Genomic DNA, 19692 nt, shown 5'->3' with positions numbered 1-19692 from the left:
AAGAGCAAAATAAATTTGAATTATAAAAGTGCATCATATGCCAAGACCATTCAGTGAGGGAGAAAACAGTTTTTTCAACAAATGATTCTGGAACAACTAGATATCCACATAAAAGAGAAAGAGTGGTACCCTTTCTTATAATACTACAAAAATTAACTGAAAAGCGGCCATAGATCTAAATTTAACAGCTAACTTAAGAACCTCTCATCTTAAAGCCTAATATGAAAATATAGGAGTTAACCTGCATGGCCTTAGGTTAGGCACAAATAACCACCACACACACCCCTTCTTTTAAAAAAAAAAAAGGCTTTTTAGGTTATTCTGCATCTTGCAGTGTTAGAAATCCATGTCACAGTGCTGGTTCAAATTCAGCTATCCTAATTTCAGGGCAGTGGAAGATGACCCAAATACTTAAATTATAAGGAATTTGTGCAGACTGTATTAACAGCACAATAAAAAGACAACTCAATTGAAAAATAAGCTAAAGAGCTAAATTTCTCCACAGATATCAAATGGCAAATAAAGTGTATAAGAAGATACTTCAACATCATGATTCATCATGAAAATGCAAATCAAACTACATTGAGAAACCTCTTCATAGCCAGTAGCTTGGTTGCAGTCAAAAATGTAAAAAATAATGTTATTGAGGATATAGGGGAATTAGAATCCTTACATACCTTGCTCATGACGTAAAATTTTGTAATTGTTTTGAAAACCACCTTAGGAATTTCTGCTAATGTTAAACATGGACTTAACTAGTTGACTGAAGAATTCCAGTATAAGTAAGATAATCCAGGAATGATAAGTAAGATAATTTTCAAACAACTTGTACATAAATGTTCACAGTACATTATTCATTATACCAAAAGTTAAAACAACCTAAATGATCATCACCTGATAAATTAAATGTGATATGCTCATATAATGGAGTATACTTGATGATGAAAATGAATGATAATACAATGAAAAATAAAGAAGTCACAAGAGATTACATATGTTGTACGAGCCCTCTTTATGAAATACTCCAAGTAGGCAAATCCATAGATCCAGAAAATGAATTAATTGCCTAGGGCAGATGGGCAAAGAAAGAATTGTGACTTCTTACAGGTACAGAATTTCTTTTTGGAATGATGAAAATGTTTCAATTGCAATAATAGTTCCACAACTCTGCATGATACATGTTTTATATATCTGGTATGTACACTGATTCTCAATAATGCTCTTTTGAAAAATAAGTATGAATATGAAGAAAGAGAGCTACTTTTAAAGATTTATTTATTTTTATTACAAAGTCAGATACACAAAGAGGAGGAGAAACAGGAAGATCTTCCGTCCACTGATTCACTCCCCAAGTGAGTGAGGAGGCCGGTTCTATGCCAATCCGAAGCCAGGAACCTGGAACCTCTTCCAGGTCTCCAACGTGGGTGCAGGGTCCCAAAACTTCGGGCCATCCTTGACTGCTTTCCCAGGCCACAAGCAGGGAGCTGGATGGGAAGTGGAGCTGTCAGGATTAGAACCGGCACCCATATGGGATCCCAGCGCGTTCAAGGCAAGGATTTTTTAGCCACTAGGTCACGCCGCCGGGCCCAAGACAGCTACTTTTACAAGGCTTAAACTATTCAGTGGAGAATACCAATTTGTTCCTCTGTGTTAAGGAGACAAACCAAACTATTCTTTATAAACATGACATCTTTATGAGGAGGTTTCAAAACGCCCATGGGAAAATGGAATTAAAAATGATGTGTATTTACATAAATTTTTGAAGTCACCTCGTATGACATGTTATATAAAATATTTTATCAAAGAAATCTGCTTGAGCATACACAATGAAGACAATGTTATTTTTCCCATGAGTCCTGCAAGTTTCTCAATACACAAATGCATTGAGATGGCAGTGTTAGCTTGTAAAAGCCAACAGTTTGAAACAAAATATTATTCATGCATTTCAAGAAAGGATTAAAATAAACCAGCTTAATGTCAGAACAAGTTTACTCCTTCTCATCCTCCATGAAAAGTGAAAATAATATAATATCCTGAAAAAGAAAAAAAAAATGTATGAACGAAAGACTCGGGAGTTTTTTGTGATTAAATTGGCAGCACAAAAATATAAAATAGAATGATGGAACTCCTTTTCATATGCATAATTGTTTCTTAAAATATATAAAAAGCTTTATTTTATAAAAAATTTTCTATGTAACCATATATTCCATCCCCTAGAAGCTAAAAGATCTTTTTGAAAACCTCTCATTGTATGCGGCTTTTATTTGCAAAGTTTTATTTTACTTCCAATATTTAGTACATATTCTTTAAAGTGTCATTTCCTTACTAGTTATTACTAATCTGATTAAAGCTGAGAATATTCAGCTTTCAGAATGCATTCTGTCACCTGGTTACTCATTCATTAATTATTAAATATCAGTTGAATGCTGGGCACAGATCTGAGTTCAGAAAAAGTGAACAAAATAAAAAAAAATCCCTGTTATCATAAAATGAGAAGGCACTATAATAAAAATAATAATTTTGGGCAGTTATCAATGTTATGAAGAAAACAAAATACATTATTTAGATATAATGTGACCAAGTAGCAGGGCTGTCTTAAGTGGGAGTAGTCACTAAGGTACTGCCTGAGAGGGAGTATTGGTATAAGAAGAAATTCACGAACCCTTAATTATGTCAATGCTCTACAACTACTGAATTAAGGTATTCACTTATCAGCAGGAATAAGAACAACTGTATGGCTAATGTTCCTGAGCTATTGCTGGAAACAGTTGGGAAGCTTGTGGTTGCAGTCACGTTTTAAGATTAAGGGCCTTCTGGTATCTAGTGATGGTATCCAAAACAGACAAGGCCTTGACCTACTTGGAAATAAACAAAGGCTATTATAGCTACAGTGCAGTAAATAACTGGAAAACATTATGTCACAAAAATAGTTGGAGCTAGATCATCTAGCATATTATAAAATATGATAAGAGGTTTGGAGATCATTCTAATTGCATCAGACAGCTATTTGAAGGGTTTTAAACAGGGAGAGAGAGATGACTAAAAATTATAGTCATTTATCCCATAGTAGAGGAGTGAATCATGGGGGTAAAAGTGGACCAAGCTACTTGGGAGGCTCTGATGAGTGGGAACTCAAGGGAGCAGAGATACTGAGTAGTGATCAGGTTCCTGATTTGCTAATAGCTTGGTTGTTTAGAAAACATAAAAAGATTTAACAGAGTAATGGAGGTTTAGCAAGGGTAATACATGGTTTAAATTGTGTTCAAACATTCCTGCATATGAGGATTTTTCCCTGGCTCATCCGACATCCCTGTTTACTGACTCACGGGATGCAGTGGTGGAATGGAGGCCAAGAAAACTTAGAATCTATACCGCTGAGTGCTTAAACTTAGTCTGATCTGTAATTTAGTAGAATATTCAAGTAATGCTCAGGTATATTAATCTCTTGATCTTATCACTTCCTGACCTCCCTCTTCCGGGCCTTTCAATATTGGACTGTGTGTCTTGTGACGGCAAGGATAAGGAGCCTTGGATCTGGACACAGTGTTGTTCAGACTAATTAAGATAGGTTTATGTCCCTTGTAAATTTGTTTCCTTCCTACCCTGCTGGCCTCTGGTGATAATGTCTGTGGCTGGTTGTTTTTGTGGTTCTGACAGGGGCTGGGGAGGTGATGATGGTGGATGGCTAGTTCCCTGCTAAAATGGCCTCCTTTCAGCTACTACTTTTCTTCACGGATTCCTCCAGGGTCTCTGTGATTCCCTTCCAGGCCTAGTCCAAGAAATCTGCTTTCTAGCTCTTATTATAGAACTATATTTTCCCATGGCAGTGGCCAGTCTATGACACCTGTAAGCTTCCCACCTGTGCCTGAGTTCCCATCTACATAAAGGAACCAAAAAAACGGCCCAGGAAAATTTAACCTTGTGATTCTCCTCATTTTCAGTATGTACCAACTAATATGAGAACATTTTATTTCAATACTATGGTGGAATATTGATTATAATTAATAACAAGTAATTGGTGACTTCCTCGTACGAGTATCACAAAAAATGTTTAATTTTTAAAAATTACAAATTCAACTCATGTATCTTACATATCAAATAAAGAAAAAACATGCAATAGTAGAAACAAAAAGTATATAATTATTTAATACCCATAAATTAACTGCCATTTTTAATGGTGAGACTTTGAACAAATGAGTTAACTACTATGCACTATTCCTGTTTGACTCTGACTGAGAGCCCCTGCCAGTACAACAGAGCAAAATAATCGACAAACGATGAAGAATGAGGAGAGTTCAGCAGGAAGCTAAATATAAAAATACACACAGATAGATTCCATTCTTCTTCACTGGCAGCAGGCAGTGTAAAAGCAATTTGTAAAATATGGTTACCAATACAGAAACAAATTAAGTACATATGGATAAATCTGAATAAAATTAACAAATATTTTCACAAATAAAAAGAGTGTTAAGTTTACTGACAGCAGATATTTTATATCCATTAATAGGAAGACTCAGTATCATAGAATGATCTGTTCTTACCTAAACTTATTTTATTAACTTAGTACTGAATCAAGATTACCACCGGATTGTTGCTGTAGAATTTGATTGTTGAAAGTAATTTTAAGGTTTCTGTATAAAAACAATGTGTTAGTATCAAGAAAACTTAAAGCTCACAGGAAGTGTAATTTATTGCCATGTTGTTCACAGATAGACCAGTAGAATAAAAGATAACCTAAAACCAAATTTAAGTGTATTTTGAAACTCAATTTTTAATAAATTGATTATGCAATTCATTTCTGAAAGGAAAGAATGATCTATTCAATTCCCAGTACTACTAGAATTTATTATCCAAGTGGGAAAAAAAAAAAAAAGCTGTACTTACACTCCTGCTCTGTGCTTTGGGCTTGGGAAAACAATAGAAAATGATTCAAGTCATTGGACCCCTGCACTCTTGCAGGAAATCCAGAGGATCCTGGCTTCAAATAGGCTTAGCCCTGTCTGTAATAGTCTATTAGAGAGTGAATCAGAGAATGAAAGATTTCTCTGTGTGTCTCTCCTTCTCTCTGTAACTCTGGCTTTCAAAAGGAAAGAGAGAGGCTATTTGGGGAACTTACGTTGGGAAGAGAAGCAGTAAGGATCCAAAGAAAACAATAAAGGAAACAAAAATAAAATATTGGTGAATATAATTATAAGTTGTGTTCATAAAAAACTATTATAAGCAATATATATGGGCATTGAGTTCTATACTATATATACATACAAGATTAAGTTCTATTGAAGTATGTGGAAGGGACATGAATTTTCATTGCAACTTTTAATATCTTTATAGGTATTATTGCATAATTCACTTTTAGAAAGCCAACAGTGGTTGGTAAGGACTAGCATTTTATTGAACTCTCTGTTAAGTCTCACCCTCTGTAAGATTCATACTCATTATTTCATTTAAAGTTTATTACCCTTTGAAGAAGTTTTATTATACTTTTCATAACAGGAAATTCTGACTGTTAGAAGTTAGCTAATCTACCCAGGTTCATGTAGCTATTAGGTACCTGAGTATAAATCTATAGTCTGACTGTTAAAAGCTCACCTCACAGCCTTAATTTCTGGAGGATTCATAAGCTTTTTTTGACACAGTCTTGTTAACACTTCAGGCGTCATCCCAAGAGTGCATCTATTGTTTTCACCTCTGGATGCAGCTGTAACTACACCAGTGGCTTCCTAACTCAGCCTCAGAGGCTACCAGTGTGTCTGCTCAGGAGCACAGGGCATGAGTCACTTCCTTAGGTATCTGTTTATTCATTCAGCAAATATTTATCAAGAGCCTACATAGCACAGTGGTAAACCACAATTTATTTCTGGGCTAACTCATTTTCACAGTTTGCCAAGTTTCAAGGACACAAATTTGAAATTTCCATTCTCATTTCCAACTAATGAAATGAGTGTTCTAGTAAATTATTATCCACTTTAGAACTTACAAACTGACTTACCATGTATCTCACCGAAGCCTAATCATTGTTAATCTGAAAGTTTATACTAATCTCCCTCTTTTACCAAAAAAAATTGAAAATTTTAATCCACCTTTAACTAACATACCTATTGACATGAAAATACTATTTTAAACTGTATGATTACCTCTCTTTTTCTCTCTGTATTCCCTTCTCCCCTATTTTTACCCCACAAGTTGTAGAATATCCCTTAAACCTCATTACTCCATTGCAGTTTTGAAATTTTCTTTGAATGGATATTCAGGATATTTTTAAAATATTTCTGAACGGTTTTCTGTATTTTTCACTGAAGTGCTGACATGGATTCATTTAGTTTTATTTCGTAGTCTTGTTTGTATAAATGGTATACTAAAACCAAGTAATTTTTTCATGAAGAACAAATGAATTTTCTTTTTCTAACCATATTACACTACTAACACTATACCTTTTTGAATAACTGTGTAAACAAAGTTGTGTTAAAAAAAATCTTAATAATCAACTCAATGATTATCTGACAGGAGTAATTAAATATTCCATTATGGCATTTCTTTAAACATTTATTTTTGTTTGTATATTGAATATTCAGGGACCAGAAGGAACTATGGGGGTTCCGGGACAAAGAGGTCATCTAGGGAAAAAGGTAAGTTTTTTATTTATGTACTTCTGATCAGTTTTATTTCTTCTGAGGTACCCATAGCTCAAAAAATTTGTACTGTTTTCATGTGCATGATGGAATCATATTGTGACACCACAGGTTAATCCAGTGCCAGCAACACCAGCATCCCATATGAGTGCTGGTTCCTCTCCCATCCTGAAAAATCCTGCCACTTATGTGTGAGATCAAGATGCAGTGTCCGACTCTAGGGTTTGACCTGGCCCAGACAGCCATTGTAGCCATCTAAGGAAGGAGCCAATGGATAGAAGCTTTTTTTCCCCTCTGTCTCTTTCAAACAAATAAATAAATAAATCTTCATTTTTAAAAAATTGTAAATAACTTTTAAAAAGTACATAACTGTAAGTTTGTCTTTAAAAGACCTATCCTTACAAATTAAAGATTTATTTATTTTTATTTGAAAGGCAGAGTTACAGAGAGGAAGAGGAAAAAAAGAAGGTCCTCTAGCTGCTGTTTCACTTCCAAAATGGACACAACATCCAGAACTGAGTCAATCAGAAGCCAGGAGCCAGAAGCTTTCAGGTTGCCCACATGGGTGCAGGGTCCCAAGGCTTTGGCCATTCTTCACTGCTTCTGTTTCCCCATGCCACAAGCAGGGAACTGGATAGATAATGAAGCAACCAGGATGTGAACCAGCACTCAAAAGGGGTGCCAACATTTACATAGGCAGAAGATTAATCAATTGAGTCATCATGCCAGCCCCTATTAATTTCACATAATAAAATATTCTGGTTTCCGAAGTCCAGTTCTAGCACTTCTCAGAAATAGAAGGGAAAATTAAAAATAAAGAGAAATGAAGGAGGTAGTCCTTTTAGTTGCCATTCTGGCATATGAAATTAATGCCAAATTGATGTCTCTCTTCATACATAATTTATGTCTAGAATCAAACCCAGAAGTGAGACAGTACTGGTATTTATTGTCATGGGATGACTGGGGCCAAATTCTTGAGTAATACAAATAATAAGCTCAAGAGTATACAGTGGAGGAAATGTGGGCATCATGAAGAGTGAGCTGCATTCAGCAAGCTTGAGGGTCATCTTTTTGTAGGATCTGGATAGTGGTATCTGGGTAGAATTTACTTGGGGTTTGAGTACCACGCATTGTCCAATCCCTTGGCTTTTTTTTTTTTTTTTTGAAGTCTCAGAAGTGTCATGGCATTACTTGCATATTGGAAATAAAAGTGCCAGCGATAGTAATCATATTACAATGAGATCAAATTCGTTATACATCATGGTGGGAATGCAATCAGCAGCACGTTGGTTAATTTTCAGCCAGTGGTGCTTCTGTGCAACCTAGTTTCTTCAACACGAAAAGCGAGAATGAATTGTTTAGGTGGAGCAGGCAGGATGTATGAAGCAACTGATGACCTCAGCCCCTCCTTGCTAGCTGTATCTTTGCCTACACAGACTTCCACGGTGGGCCTTATGATACAGCAGAAGAAAGCCTATAGATACCAAAAACTTGCTGAATGACTGGTCCAAGTTTAGGTTTTTTTTGTGTCTTCTTGATGACCAATAATAGGACAAGTCATTTTTACCTTTCAGAAAGTGGATCATAACACTTGATGTCGTTTATGAGGGGCTATAGTTTAATGCTAGAGCAGGATCAATCAAAGGTTATGGAAATCTTACAGATTTTTGAAGGTATGCACATTCCAAACCACTGAATCACAATCCTCAGTGTAAACACTTGAACCTATTATTGTTTTACATTCCATTGATTTTTCTTTTTTGCAATAGACTGATTTCTCTAGCACACATTTCATGGGAACTGTATTTTCTCATGATAACACATATATGGGTACATATATTCACTATAATAATATTCAAGATGAAAAACTTATTAGAAGCAGGCTAGGTTATCCAGAATTCAACATGAATATTATAAATTGCTTGGTTAGTCGGCAAAAAAAATCTTTTAACTTTCTTGTTTCAAAATTGCTTTTTAAAATTTTATATTAGTACAAAGAGAATAGATTTCATAGATAAAATTCTAACAAAATCACCATTCTTCCCTTCTTTCTTCAGTCTCTTTTCTTTCCTTCCTTCCTTTTTTTTTACCTTTAATTGCTGCAATAACATAATTTTCACCTTACTATAAAATCACAGGCTTAATGTACTTATAACCACACTGTTCCTTTACCTTTATCAACTTATTTGGTGGTAGTGAGCTGTTGTTAGAGGTGGTCTCTAGTTATAATGACTTAAGCAAAATTGCTATTCCTAAAATTTTGTCTACCAAATCATCTATGGAGTCATTTCAGTGCATTATATAGTTCATTAGTCTAAGTATAGAATTGTCTTTTCTTATTCTTCTCTCTTGCTAATGTTATCCACAGGGTGATAAAGGAGAAGCTGGAGCCACAGGAGAAGTTGGAAGCAGAGGTGCTCCCGGAAAAATTGGGGAAAATGGTCCTAAGGGTGCCAGAGGAACTAGAGGTGCTGTGGTCAGTATTTGGTTTGTTTCCAGAACTGAGTCACTGTGGATGGAAAATAATTGTATCCATTGGCCTTAAAGTTTCATCCTGTGATGGACTTTACAGAGAAGGCAGTAGTTCCATTGAAACTAATCTACCTCCTAGGGATGTGCGGAGTTGTAAGCATTCCACAGTACTTAAATGACTTAGTGGTTTCTGGACATGAAAAAGGAAAGGGGGAAAGATGAAAATGGAAATAAAATATGAAACAAGGTTTGAAAAATAAGATTATGACTTCTAACCTAAGTAGTAGGAAAATTTATATACCGAACAGTTAAACTCAAGATGCCACTATTGACAAATTGCCCTGAAAATTAGGTTTACTTGAAATGAGTTTTCTTTTATGCTTCAATTCCACCTGCTTTACCTAAAGACTTTTTTCTAACCACCTGTGATAGATTTCCTTAGTTTCTAATTATATCTTTAATCATTTGCATGAACAGTGCAGAGTGTTGGGAAAGATGTGAAGGGTATTTCTGAATCCATAGTATCACAATTATATTGCTAGTATAATTGTATCTGTTTGGAAAGTCACAGACTAAAAACCACCCAAAATATCCTTAAATGATCTTATTTGATCTTCTGTCCTATATAAACCTATTTATCAAATACATGTGTATGTTCTAGTTCTCACTTACGTTTTTTTAAAGATTTACTGGTTTTATTAGAAAGGCAAATATACAGAGAGAAGAAGAGATCTCCTGTCTGCTGGTTCAATCCCTAAGTGGCCACAATGGCCAGAGCTGAAGCCAGGAGCCAGGAGCCAAGAGCCAGGAGTCTCCTCCAGGTCTCCTATGCAGGCACAGGGTCCCAAGGCCTTGGGCCATCCTCTACTGCTTTTCCAGGCCACAAGACTGGGAAGTAGAGAAGCCGGGACATGAACTGGCACCTACATGGGACCCAGGTGTGTACAAATTGAGGATTTGGCCATTTGAGCCATCCTGCCTGGGGGTGGGGGCTCCCCAGGCTTCATTTAAATGTTGCAAATTCAGCAAGACCTTTTGAAGACAGTTGTATAATCCATTTGTTGTAGGGAAGGTTGCCTTGGATTTAATTTAAGTATTTAATTTCTGGGGCAAGCGTTTGGTTCAATGGTTAAGATCCCAGTTGGGACACTTTTAGCACATATTGTATAACCTTGGTTCAAATTTCTTCTATGCTCTTGATTCCTGCACCCTGCTAATACACAATCTGCGATGCAGTGGGTGATGACTCAAGTTCTTGAGTCCCTACCCCACTCACATGAGAGATCCAGGGTTGACTCCTTGAGTACAGATTTCGGCCTGCCCCAGCACCAGCTACTACAAGCATTTGGAGAATTACCTAGAAGACAAAAGATACATTTTCTCTCTCTCTCTCTGCCCCACTTTCTATCTTGCAGATACATAGAAAGTTTAAATACTAATAAAATAAAAAAGAAGTTCCCTAAATTTGTTTAGAATTTAAGAATTTATTCTGTTAATCAACTTATTACACCAGGTCTTTATCACTCCACATATGCCTGGACTTCAAAAATATTTGCACCAAAACAAACTTATTTTTAAATTTCATTTTCCACAAACATAAAGCAGTGCCCTTGTGTTGTTTTTTGTTTGTTTGTGTTTTGGTTTGTTTTTGTTTTTTGTTTTTGTCTTTGGTCTGTGTTCAGAGCTTTATTTTAGGTGAATATTTTACAAAACATAAAAGGATTGGCATAGCAAAGTAGCAGATAAACCCACCACCTTCTCTTTTTCCAATCCAGCTGCTGTTCATGTGCCTAGGAAAGCAGGAAAGAATGTCCCAAAGGCTTGGGCTCCTACTCACATTTGTAAAGCCCAGAAAAAACTCCTGGCACCTGGCTTCAGATCTGTGTACCAGAACGTGGAAACATCTTTCTGTCTCTTTCTGTCTTCCCAAACTGTGAACTGTGACTTTCAAATTAATAAGTAAATCTTTTTTTAAAAAATGAGAACTGTTATAGTCAAAGAATACAAAGAATACTATCTTCAAAGTAAATACCTACTTTGGATTTTTGCTATATTAAAGTACTCAACTTTTAAATTGTGGCACATGCCCCAAACTACGCTCTTAAGTTTCACCCTCTTTAAACTCCCACCTCTAACTTTTCCTGCTAATCTATTGGTATTTGCCTGCATATTTAATTAGAAATGTATCATACCTTTTTATTTACATTTCTTTATTTTACTTTGACATTTGACTATTTATACAAGTTTTACTATTAGGTGTGGTCTGTTTCTTATTGAACTGCTGCCACTGCTTATGTATTTTAAATAACACGGTTTTATTAAATATGCTGCAAAATGTATTACAAATGTTTCCTCCTCTGCCATTTATCTTTTAATTTTGCTTGTGCTATCTTTTCCTGTTGAATAGTTTAGTGTTTAGTCTCAAACGTGTCAGGGGAGACACAGGTGTTATCATTGACTCCTGGCTTTGGCCAGGCCCAGCTCTGGCTTCTGCTGTACAGATTGTGAGTTTCTTCACAATTTCTTCATTACAAATGTCATCTCTACCTAAAGTATGTAGAATCATTCTTCAATATTCTTCTCCTAATACTTTCATAACCTTATTTGTAGAAGTCCGTAAGGCATATAGAGTTTACTTTTTTGTTGTTACATGAGCTGGAGAAGACTAATTTTCCTCTTTTCAGATTGATGATTTTCTCAGTTCCACTTCTCAAACAGCTGTACTGTCTCCCGTTTGTTTTTTTTTTTAATGCTACCTTTTCCATTAAGTAAGCCCCCAAATATTCACTGATCTTTTTTCATTCTGTCTGCTCTCAGTTGTCGTCTGAGTCAGTAACAGCCTATTTTTATTATTATATTGTTGTACTATCTTTTGAGAGTGGTTAGAGCAAACATTCTGTTTCCATTTGTAATAAGGTTTGGCTGTTGACTATTTTTCAGCTTTTTCTAAAAGGTTATCTATCTGAAGTTTCAAAGTTGGTGGCTAAAAGCTGTAATTACCAGGTTTTCATTTTTTAATGTTTTTCTGTGGTTAAGTCCTGATGATATTCTTTCATACCCATTCTCTTTCTGGATCAGATTTGCCAAATATTTAGCTATTTATTAGGCAGTGCAAAAAAATACTTCTACTCAATTTTATGGCTTTGTTTTTTATGGATTTATGCTTTAATATTAGTTTCTGTCTCTTGAGCTCATTTTAAGATTCTTTTTGTATCTTTTGAGCTGACATGAAATACAATGAAAGCTGCATTAATGAAATAAATACCCTTGTCACTTTTTCCCTTAATTTATTCAACAAATGCATATGAAGCTACCTGTTTCCTTTTGAGAGGCCACTTCAGCCATCTTTCTGTTAATATTTTTACTATCATTCATTAAAACGGGCTTTTAATTTAAGATTTTATTTTTTCCTTAGCTACAGTTTGCAAGTAGATATTTTGGTGCATAGTATTCATGTCTAGAGAATGTGGTTTTTACTTTAAGAAACTTTGTTGAAATTTTCTTTGAACAGCGTGGCGTAGTGCATTAATCCTCCACCTGTGGCACCTGCATCCCATATGGATGCCAGTTCTTGTCCCAGTTGCTCCACTTTCAATGCAACTCCCTGCTAATGTCCTTGGGAAGCAGTATATGATGGTCCAAGGCCTTGAGTCTCTGTACCCTTGTGAGACACTCAGAAAAAGTTCCTGGCTCTTAACTTTGAACCAGTCCAATGCTGGCCATTGCAGTCATTTGGGAAGTGAGGCAGCAAATAAAAGATTTCTGTCTGTAACTGTCAAGTAAAAAAATAAGTAAATAAATCAAAAAAGAAGGTGGGAAGGGAATCAGATATTATCTGAGCAGTGCAACTCTGTCTACCCTATAAGGTAACTTTTTCTTTCTTTCCTTTTTTTTTTTGTAACTGAAAAAGAGCCCGGCTTGGTGACTCAATGACTAAATCCCCTTAGCTTGCATGGACTAAGATTCCATAAACACGCCAGTTTCTGTACTGGCTGCTCCACTTCCCATCCAGCGCTCTGCTTGAAGCCTAAGAAAGCAGTTGAGGATGGCCCAAAGCTTTGGGTCCTTCACCTGCATGGGAGACCTGGCCAAGAAGCTCCTGGATCCTGGCTTTGGATCAGCTCACTTCTGACCGTTGTGGACCATGGATGGAGGATCTTTCTCTCTGTGTCTCCTTCTCTGTGTCAATCTGCCATTCCACTAAAAATGGATGAATCTTTTTTAAAAAAATCTTTGAGGCCTGTGATATATGCAAGTATCATCCAAACACTGGACTTTTTAAAATGTGGATGAGTCCACAATTCCATGTATTTTTATCAGACCAAGCTTTTTGACTTAGTTGCTCAAGTCCTTACGCCTCTTTTTTCCCTCCTCCCTTACTTGATTTTTTTGTTTCTGACAGATTTTTGAGATCTCCCTATTAATGGTAATTTCTTCACACTTATTGTTTGCAGATTGCAAAGTTTATATAATCTTAGGTTCATTAACATTCCTATTTTTGGTGCGAATCTCAAATTTGTTTCTGGCTGTAATGGATCCTATTCTGTCCATTTTTTGACTCAGCCGCAACTTTCTTCACTGCCTGCTTTTCTGACCATAGTTCCCACACTCACTCATCATTCATCCTCTAAGGCAAATGTTGCTGCTCTCAAAAATCTAGCACAAGCTGGGGAGTGAGAAGACATTCTGCCTCCTCTCCCTGGTTGGTCATGATGAATCTAACTTGATTCTGTTTGAAACTTCCTTAAGAACATTTTCACAACAGCAAGAATTCTCTTTACATATTTTCAGCTCCATTCTCCTGCCTCAAATCACAAAACTTTGGTCCTCTGAGTGTATTGACTTTTGTCCAGTATTAACACAGATGAACAAGCAAAATAGCCCCTCTTTCTCTCTCTTTAGTGAAGCAAGCATATGTCATGAGGCAAGGGGGAAGCTTGGGTCACTTTTCTTATATTCTTAAAATATCTATTTTTATTATATTTGAAGTCACAAAACAGAGAAAAGGGGAGACAGGAACAGAGATCTTACATTCACTGATTCACTTCCCTAAATGCCTAAAATAGCCACGAATGAACCAAACTAAAAGTAGGAACCCAGAACTCAAATCTGGGTCTTCCAACTAGGTGTCAAGATAAAAGTACCTGAACCATCATCTGCTGCCCCCAAAGAATACACCTTAGTAGGAAGCTGGAATAGGAAATGAACCTGTACCAAAACTCGGGCATTCCAGTATGGGATGTCAGATCCCAAGGTAGCACATTAATGACTTCCCCAAATACCTCTCACCTCATTTTTAAAAATTATGTTAAATTGACTTTGTGCATTTCTTTTCTGAGTCCATAATTTGATTTTAACTGAAATAACCTAAATACATTGACTAATCAGTAATAATTGTGATATAAACTTTCTCAAAGCTGATACTTTAAAGAAATCATCACATGTAGTGAAGCAGTATGATCAGAGGCAATACTCTGCATGCAGGACTGAGAAAACAGTTCTTGTGTTTATTTGATGTGGTATTTGACAAGTCATGTACCTATCCTGTGCTATAATTTTCTTATCTCCTATTTCTTAGAGACTCCTATTGGAGAGATGCCATGGAAACTTTTTAATAATATGAAAGCGATGGCATTTTTAGGGTCATTGTTGTTTTTCAATTGTCTGAGTCATCGTTTCAATATGTTGGGGCATTACTGATTAGCTTTTTAATTAATGTGGTTCCCCCATCCATAAAATATTGAGAAGAGAGTGACTATCTCACATAAGTTGTCGTGGTATTTCTGTACTAATAGCTTTGGCCAGAATTGAAATCATATTGGTCAAACCCTCTAAAGCTATCAGTGAATGTTATAGCAATCTCCTGAATTTGACAGTGATGATATCAAGAACTCTTAGAGTTCTGTCTTTAATGTTAAGTGACACCTATCTACCACAGACTTTAACAACTACAAACTGCATTTCCAATAATATTCTAGGAACAAATTTTTGAATACTTAAATTATTTCTTTTTAATAATTAAGGATGTTCATACCAGAAGTAAACCAAGTAGAGATTTGTGATTCAGAAGAAAAATAGGGGCAAATGCTGAGATATTATTTTGTGTTTTCCCTTTCAAATTAAGACTTTCTAAAGAAACTCCAAGTCACATTTGGTGGGAATATAAACTATTATAATCATTATGGAAGACAGTATTAAAATTCCTCAGGTATATGAGATTAAACATACCATAAAACTCAGCATCTCACTCCTGAGAATTCATCCAAATGAAATGAAGTCAGCATAAGGAAGAATTATCTGTATTCCTGTGTTACATCAGCTCAATTCACAATAATGCAGATATGGAATCCACTCAGATGTCCATCAGTTGACGACTAGATAATGAAAGTGTGGCATCTATACCTTATGGAATACTCGGTCATTTAAAAAAATGAAGCCTTTGTCTTTTGCAACTAAATAAATGCCACTGGAAACATGTATACTTATTGAAATAAGCCAGTCCCCCAAAAACAAGCATCGTATGTTTTCCCTAATCTGTGATAGCTGACACACAGAGTTCAAAAAGTTTAATCGATAGGTGGGAGAATGACATTCTGGAACCTGATGAATGTGTACAGTCTTTGTTTGTGCCCCTGAGGAACAGCAGGGTTTTGTGGCTGTTGTTCTTTGTTATTATTTTCTACTTACATTGTGTTCATATCTTTACCCAATGAAGTGTCAAACCTGTGATCGAAAAGTTGAATGAAAGCATGCTATAAGATTGATGGACTTATGGCTGTTTATGAAGGACTATACTGTTGTAATGAAATAGAGGAAATAAGTAGTGGGGAGGGGATTTGAGAAGGAGATGAGGGAAATCCTGGAGCTTATGGAAATTTGCCATAAAATAATATGATAAAAAAAATTTGAAGTTAAAAAATGCTATTGTAAAAACTAGAAAAGAAGAGATGAAAGAAAGGAAGGAGGAGGGTGAGTGAGAAATTGGGCTGGGAAGCATCACTGAGCTCCTAGATTTCTATTGTGATGTATATGAAATTTGTCCACTTTGGACAAGTTTTTAAAAAGTGGGGCCCGGCGCTATAGCGTAACAGTTAAAGTCCTCGCCTTGAACGCACTGAGATCCCATATGAGCACCGGTTCTAATCCCGCAGCCCCACTTCCCATCCAGCTCCCTGCTTGTGGCCTGGGAAAGCAGTCAAGGATGATCCAAAGCCTTGGGACCCTGCACCCACATGGGAAACCCACAAAAGTCTTGGGGCTCCTGGCTCCTGGCTTCAGATTGGCACAGCTCTAGCCATTGCTGCCGCTTGGGGAATGAATCGTCAGGCGGAAGATCTTCCTCTCTGTCTCTCCTCCTCTTTGTATATCTGCCTTTCCAGTAAAAAAAAAAAACAAATCTTCATTAAAAAGTGTACTATAATTTTTAATAATCTTTAATTGCTTACAATTTAGTGTATGTGAGTGAAATGGACAATGTTCAAATTATGTTTCTAGTCCTTTTCGAAATTCCCACTTTTTCTTTGTGCTTGCTAATCTTATTTGGTTTAGCATCAAGCCTTTTTGCAATAATGTAAATTTAAAATATGCTATCTCAAAAACTAAAAAAAAAAGAAAGAAAGGTAAAGGGAGTGTGGGAAGGAGAGAGGGACACAAAGGGAGGGAGGGAGACAGCAGATGATTCAAGTACTTAAATTCTTGACACCCACGTGGAAGACCAGGTTGAGTTCTGGTTTCCTATGTTTGGTTTGGTCCATCCCTGACTATTTAGGTGAGTGAACCATTAGAATTATATTTATGAACTATATTGAATCTATTTAAAACTAATTAAAAATGTGTAAAGTAAAAAAAGGTATTTCAAAACATGGAAATGTAAAGGTAACAATTTAAATAATAGAAATGCAAGGGGTTTTTTTCTTTCAAAGATTTATTTATTTTTATTGCAAAGTCAGATATACAAAGTGGAGGAGAGACAGAGAGGAAGAGCTCCCGTCCGATGGTCCACTCCCCGAGTGAGCGCAACAGCTGGTGCTGCGTCTATCCAAAGCCAGGAGCCCAGATCCTCTTCCGGGTCTCCCATGCAGGTGCAGGATCCCAAAGCCTTGGGCCGTCCTCAACTGCTTTCCCAGGTCACAAGTAGGGAGCTGGATGGGAAGCGGGGCTGCCAGGATTAGAACCAGCATCCATACAGGATCCCAGTGCATTCAAGGCGAGGACTTTAGCTGCTAATCCATGGCACCAGGCCCAAGAAATACAAGTTTAATAATTTCCTTGTCTGTTTTCTATTTCACTGATATTTGCCTTCCCCTTTTAGGGTCCCCTAGGATTGATGGGACCTGATGGAGAGACCGGAATTCCAGGATATAATGTAAGCATTTCTAGTTGAAAAAAAAATTGTTTTGCATGACAATATTTATATCAAAGGCAATATTCCAGCTATGCAAATTAAGATGAGATCGCCTAAATAAATCTTTCTGACATGTTTAATCTTACCCCCCTATAAAATGAATACTATTTTTCATTGCACAGTGGTTCAGTATCTGACAGAATGGGCAGACTGACATTGGGTAGAACATGCTTAAAGGAAATAAAGAATGTCTAATTGTCATTTTGTAGGGCCATCGAGGTCAACCAGGACTGTCTGGGTTACCAGGACCTAAAGGGGAGAAGGTTTGTGTATATGCATTGACTTTTAATCCTAAACATTTGATTTATGAATTCTTTCTAAAAGAAGCACTTCTCGGGTTGGATATTTTTTAAAAAATATATAAATATCGAGGAACTAAATTTTGAAAAAATTAAAATATCTTCCATGGGAAATTGCATAATTGAGATGAAATAATATACATGAAATGGCTTTAAAGTCTATATAACTTAAATCTCTAGGTTAAATTAGTAATGTATAGTATATTTATATTAAATTTTTTGATAACTTAGAAATAACTGCTCTAGATATCTTTAAAGTTCTAACACTTAGAAAATTTCTAAGCCACTCGTCTGCAAAATGTTTATGTATTTATTTGTTTGAATGACAGAGACTTAAAATTTTACTCCCTAAATGTATGCAGTGGCTGGAGCCAGGGCACACCATGGCCTGCAACCAGGAATTCAAATTCAGGTTTCCTTTCACATGGGTAGCAGGAAACTACATATTTGAGTCATTACTACTATCTCCCAAGCTCTGTGTTAACACGAAGCAAGAATTAGGAGCCAGAGTTGGGACGGCACTATGATGTGGGACTCATGTATCCTTAACCAGTGCCTTTAACCAGCAGGCTTGACATCAGCCAGCCAAGTCTCTTTACATATGAAGCAGATTGACATATGCAAGAAATATGCGTAAATTCTAACTATGTATGAAACATCTCGTTCTTCGTTTCTTAGAAAAAATTTTCCTCTTCAAAAAGAAAACCAAGTAGGATAATTCTGAACAAATTAGAAAAATATGGGGTACATATTCTGTAATTAATTCTTTTAACTTGATTTTATTTATAAACCAGTTTTTTCATTTTAGGGTTACCCAGGAGAAGATAGTACAATCCTAGGACCACCTGGGCCTCGAGGTGAACCAGTAGGTCTTATCTAAAATCATTTTGCTGCTTTAAGATGTTATATAATTACTATAATAAGTTTATAGCACTAATCATCTTTTCAAGAATTTTTTTTCACAAGTTTTATTAACTTTATGGTGTGATTCTGACCTTTAGTACATGTTAGAACTAGTTATTTTGAATAGTTCATCATAACAAGATTCTATGATAGTAATATTCGAAAAAAATTAAGGTCAGTTTATATGTTAAGGGTTGAAGTTAATAAGTGCACCTTATTAAATTAGCATATGCCTTGAAAATTTTAAATTTCCCAGATAAGAGAATAAGCAATAGACATTTGAAGAAAAAAAAACTTTTACTTTTTAAATGATCATTCAAATATTCTAGATCACTGATGGAATTAAGTAAGTAGCTAAATGGTCTTAAATCTTTTTCAATCATTTAAACATCAGATAGAGTATACATTTCTTTGGCATCATTAATAAAAAAACTTTAGTCATCTAAAAATTCAAATGTTTTAACAACCTATATTTCTTAAGCATTTTCCTACCAGAATCATTGTGAGGTTATATTTATATAGACCAGTGCTTAGTATATTTTGATGATGTTGTTGATGTCATTGAAATTCAGGCTTTTGAAGTTACCTAGTGGAACTGATACATTATTGTATATTTTATTTTATGGGGTTTTTTTTTGTAAAAGGATTAGCCACACTAACTTTGTCATCCTCACTCAAAATACTTAAGTCCAACTGTGCAATTGTTTTTGTCTGTGGTCCTTATAGGGTCCAGTAGGGGAGCGAGGAGAGAGAGGAGAATCTGGAGCAGAGGGCTATAAGGTAATTACTCCAGGTAATACGCCTGGCTTCTAATTGAGTAGAGTGTTCTGGTTCTGCTCAAATTCAGATGACAACAAACATCAATGATGTTTCATAATATCCTCAGTTTTTGATCCCAAGGTTAGTCTAGCTGTTTCTAGCTCATGGTCCTTTCACCTAAAACCATCTTTGTTCCCCTTCTTGCTTTTTTCTCATCATTCAGATA

At 35.9% G+C, this 19692-nt stretch overlaps 1 protein-coding gene across 2 annotated transcripts in view; it reads left to right on the top strand.

The window, feature by feature from the left end:
* The window catches only part of COL24A1 (collagen type XXIV alpha 1 chain), a 339546-nt gene that overhangs the window by 244380 nt on the left and 75474 nt on the right, over nt 1-19692 (top strand). For both annotated transcript variants that reach the window (XM_058658790.1, XM_058658792.1), the window contains 6 exons: nt 6573-6626; nt 8998-9105; nt 17413-17466; nt 17715-17768; nt 18613-18669; nt 19434-19487. In XM_058658790.1, coding sequence (XP_058514773.1) covers nt 6573-6626; nt 8998-9105; nt 17413-17466; nt 17715-17768; nt 18613-18669; nt 19434-19487 — 381 coding nt within the window. The remainder of the gene's footprint in view (nt 1-6572; nt 6627-8997; nt 9106-17412; nt 17467-17714; nt 17769-18612; nt 18670-19433; nt 19488-19692) is intronic.

Source organism: Ochotona princeps, chromosome 2, assembly GCF_030435755.1.
Source record: "Ochotona princeps isolate mOchPri1 chromosome 2, mOchPri1.hap1, whole genome shotgun sequence".
NCBI lineage: Eukaryota > Metazoa > Chordata > Mammalia > Lagomorpha > Ochotonidae > Ochotona > Ochotona princeps.
The sequence above is the reverse complement of the archived record's forward strand: the minus strand, read 5'-3'. Positions and strand labels throughout refer to the sequence as shown.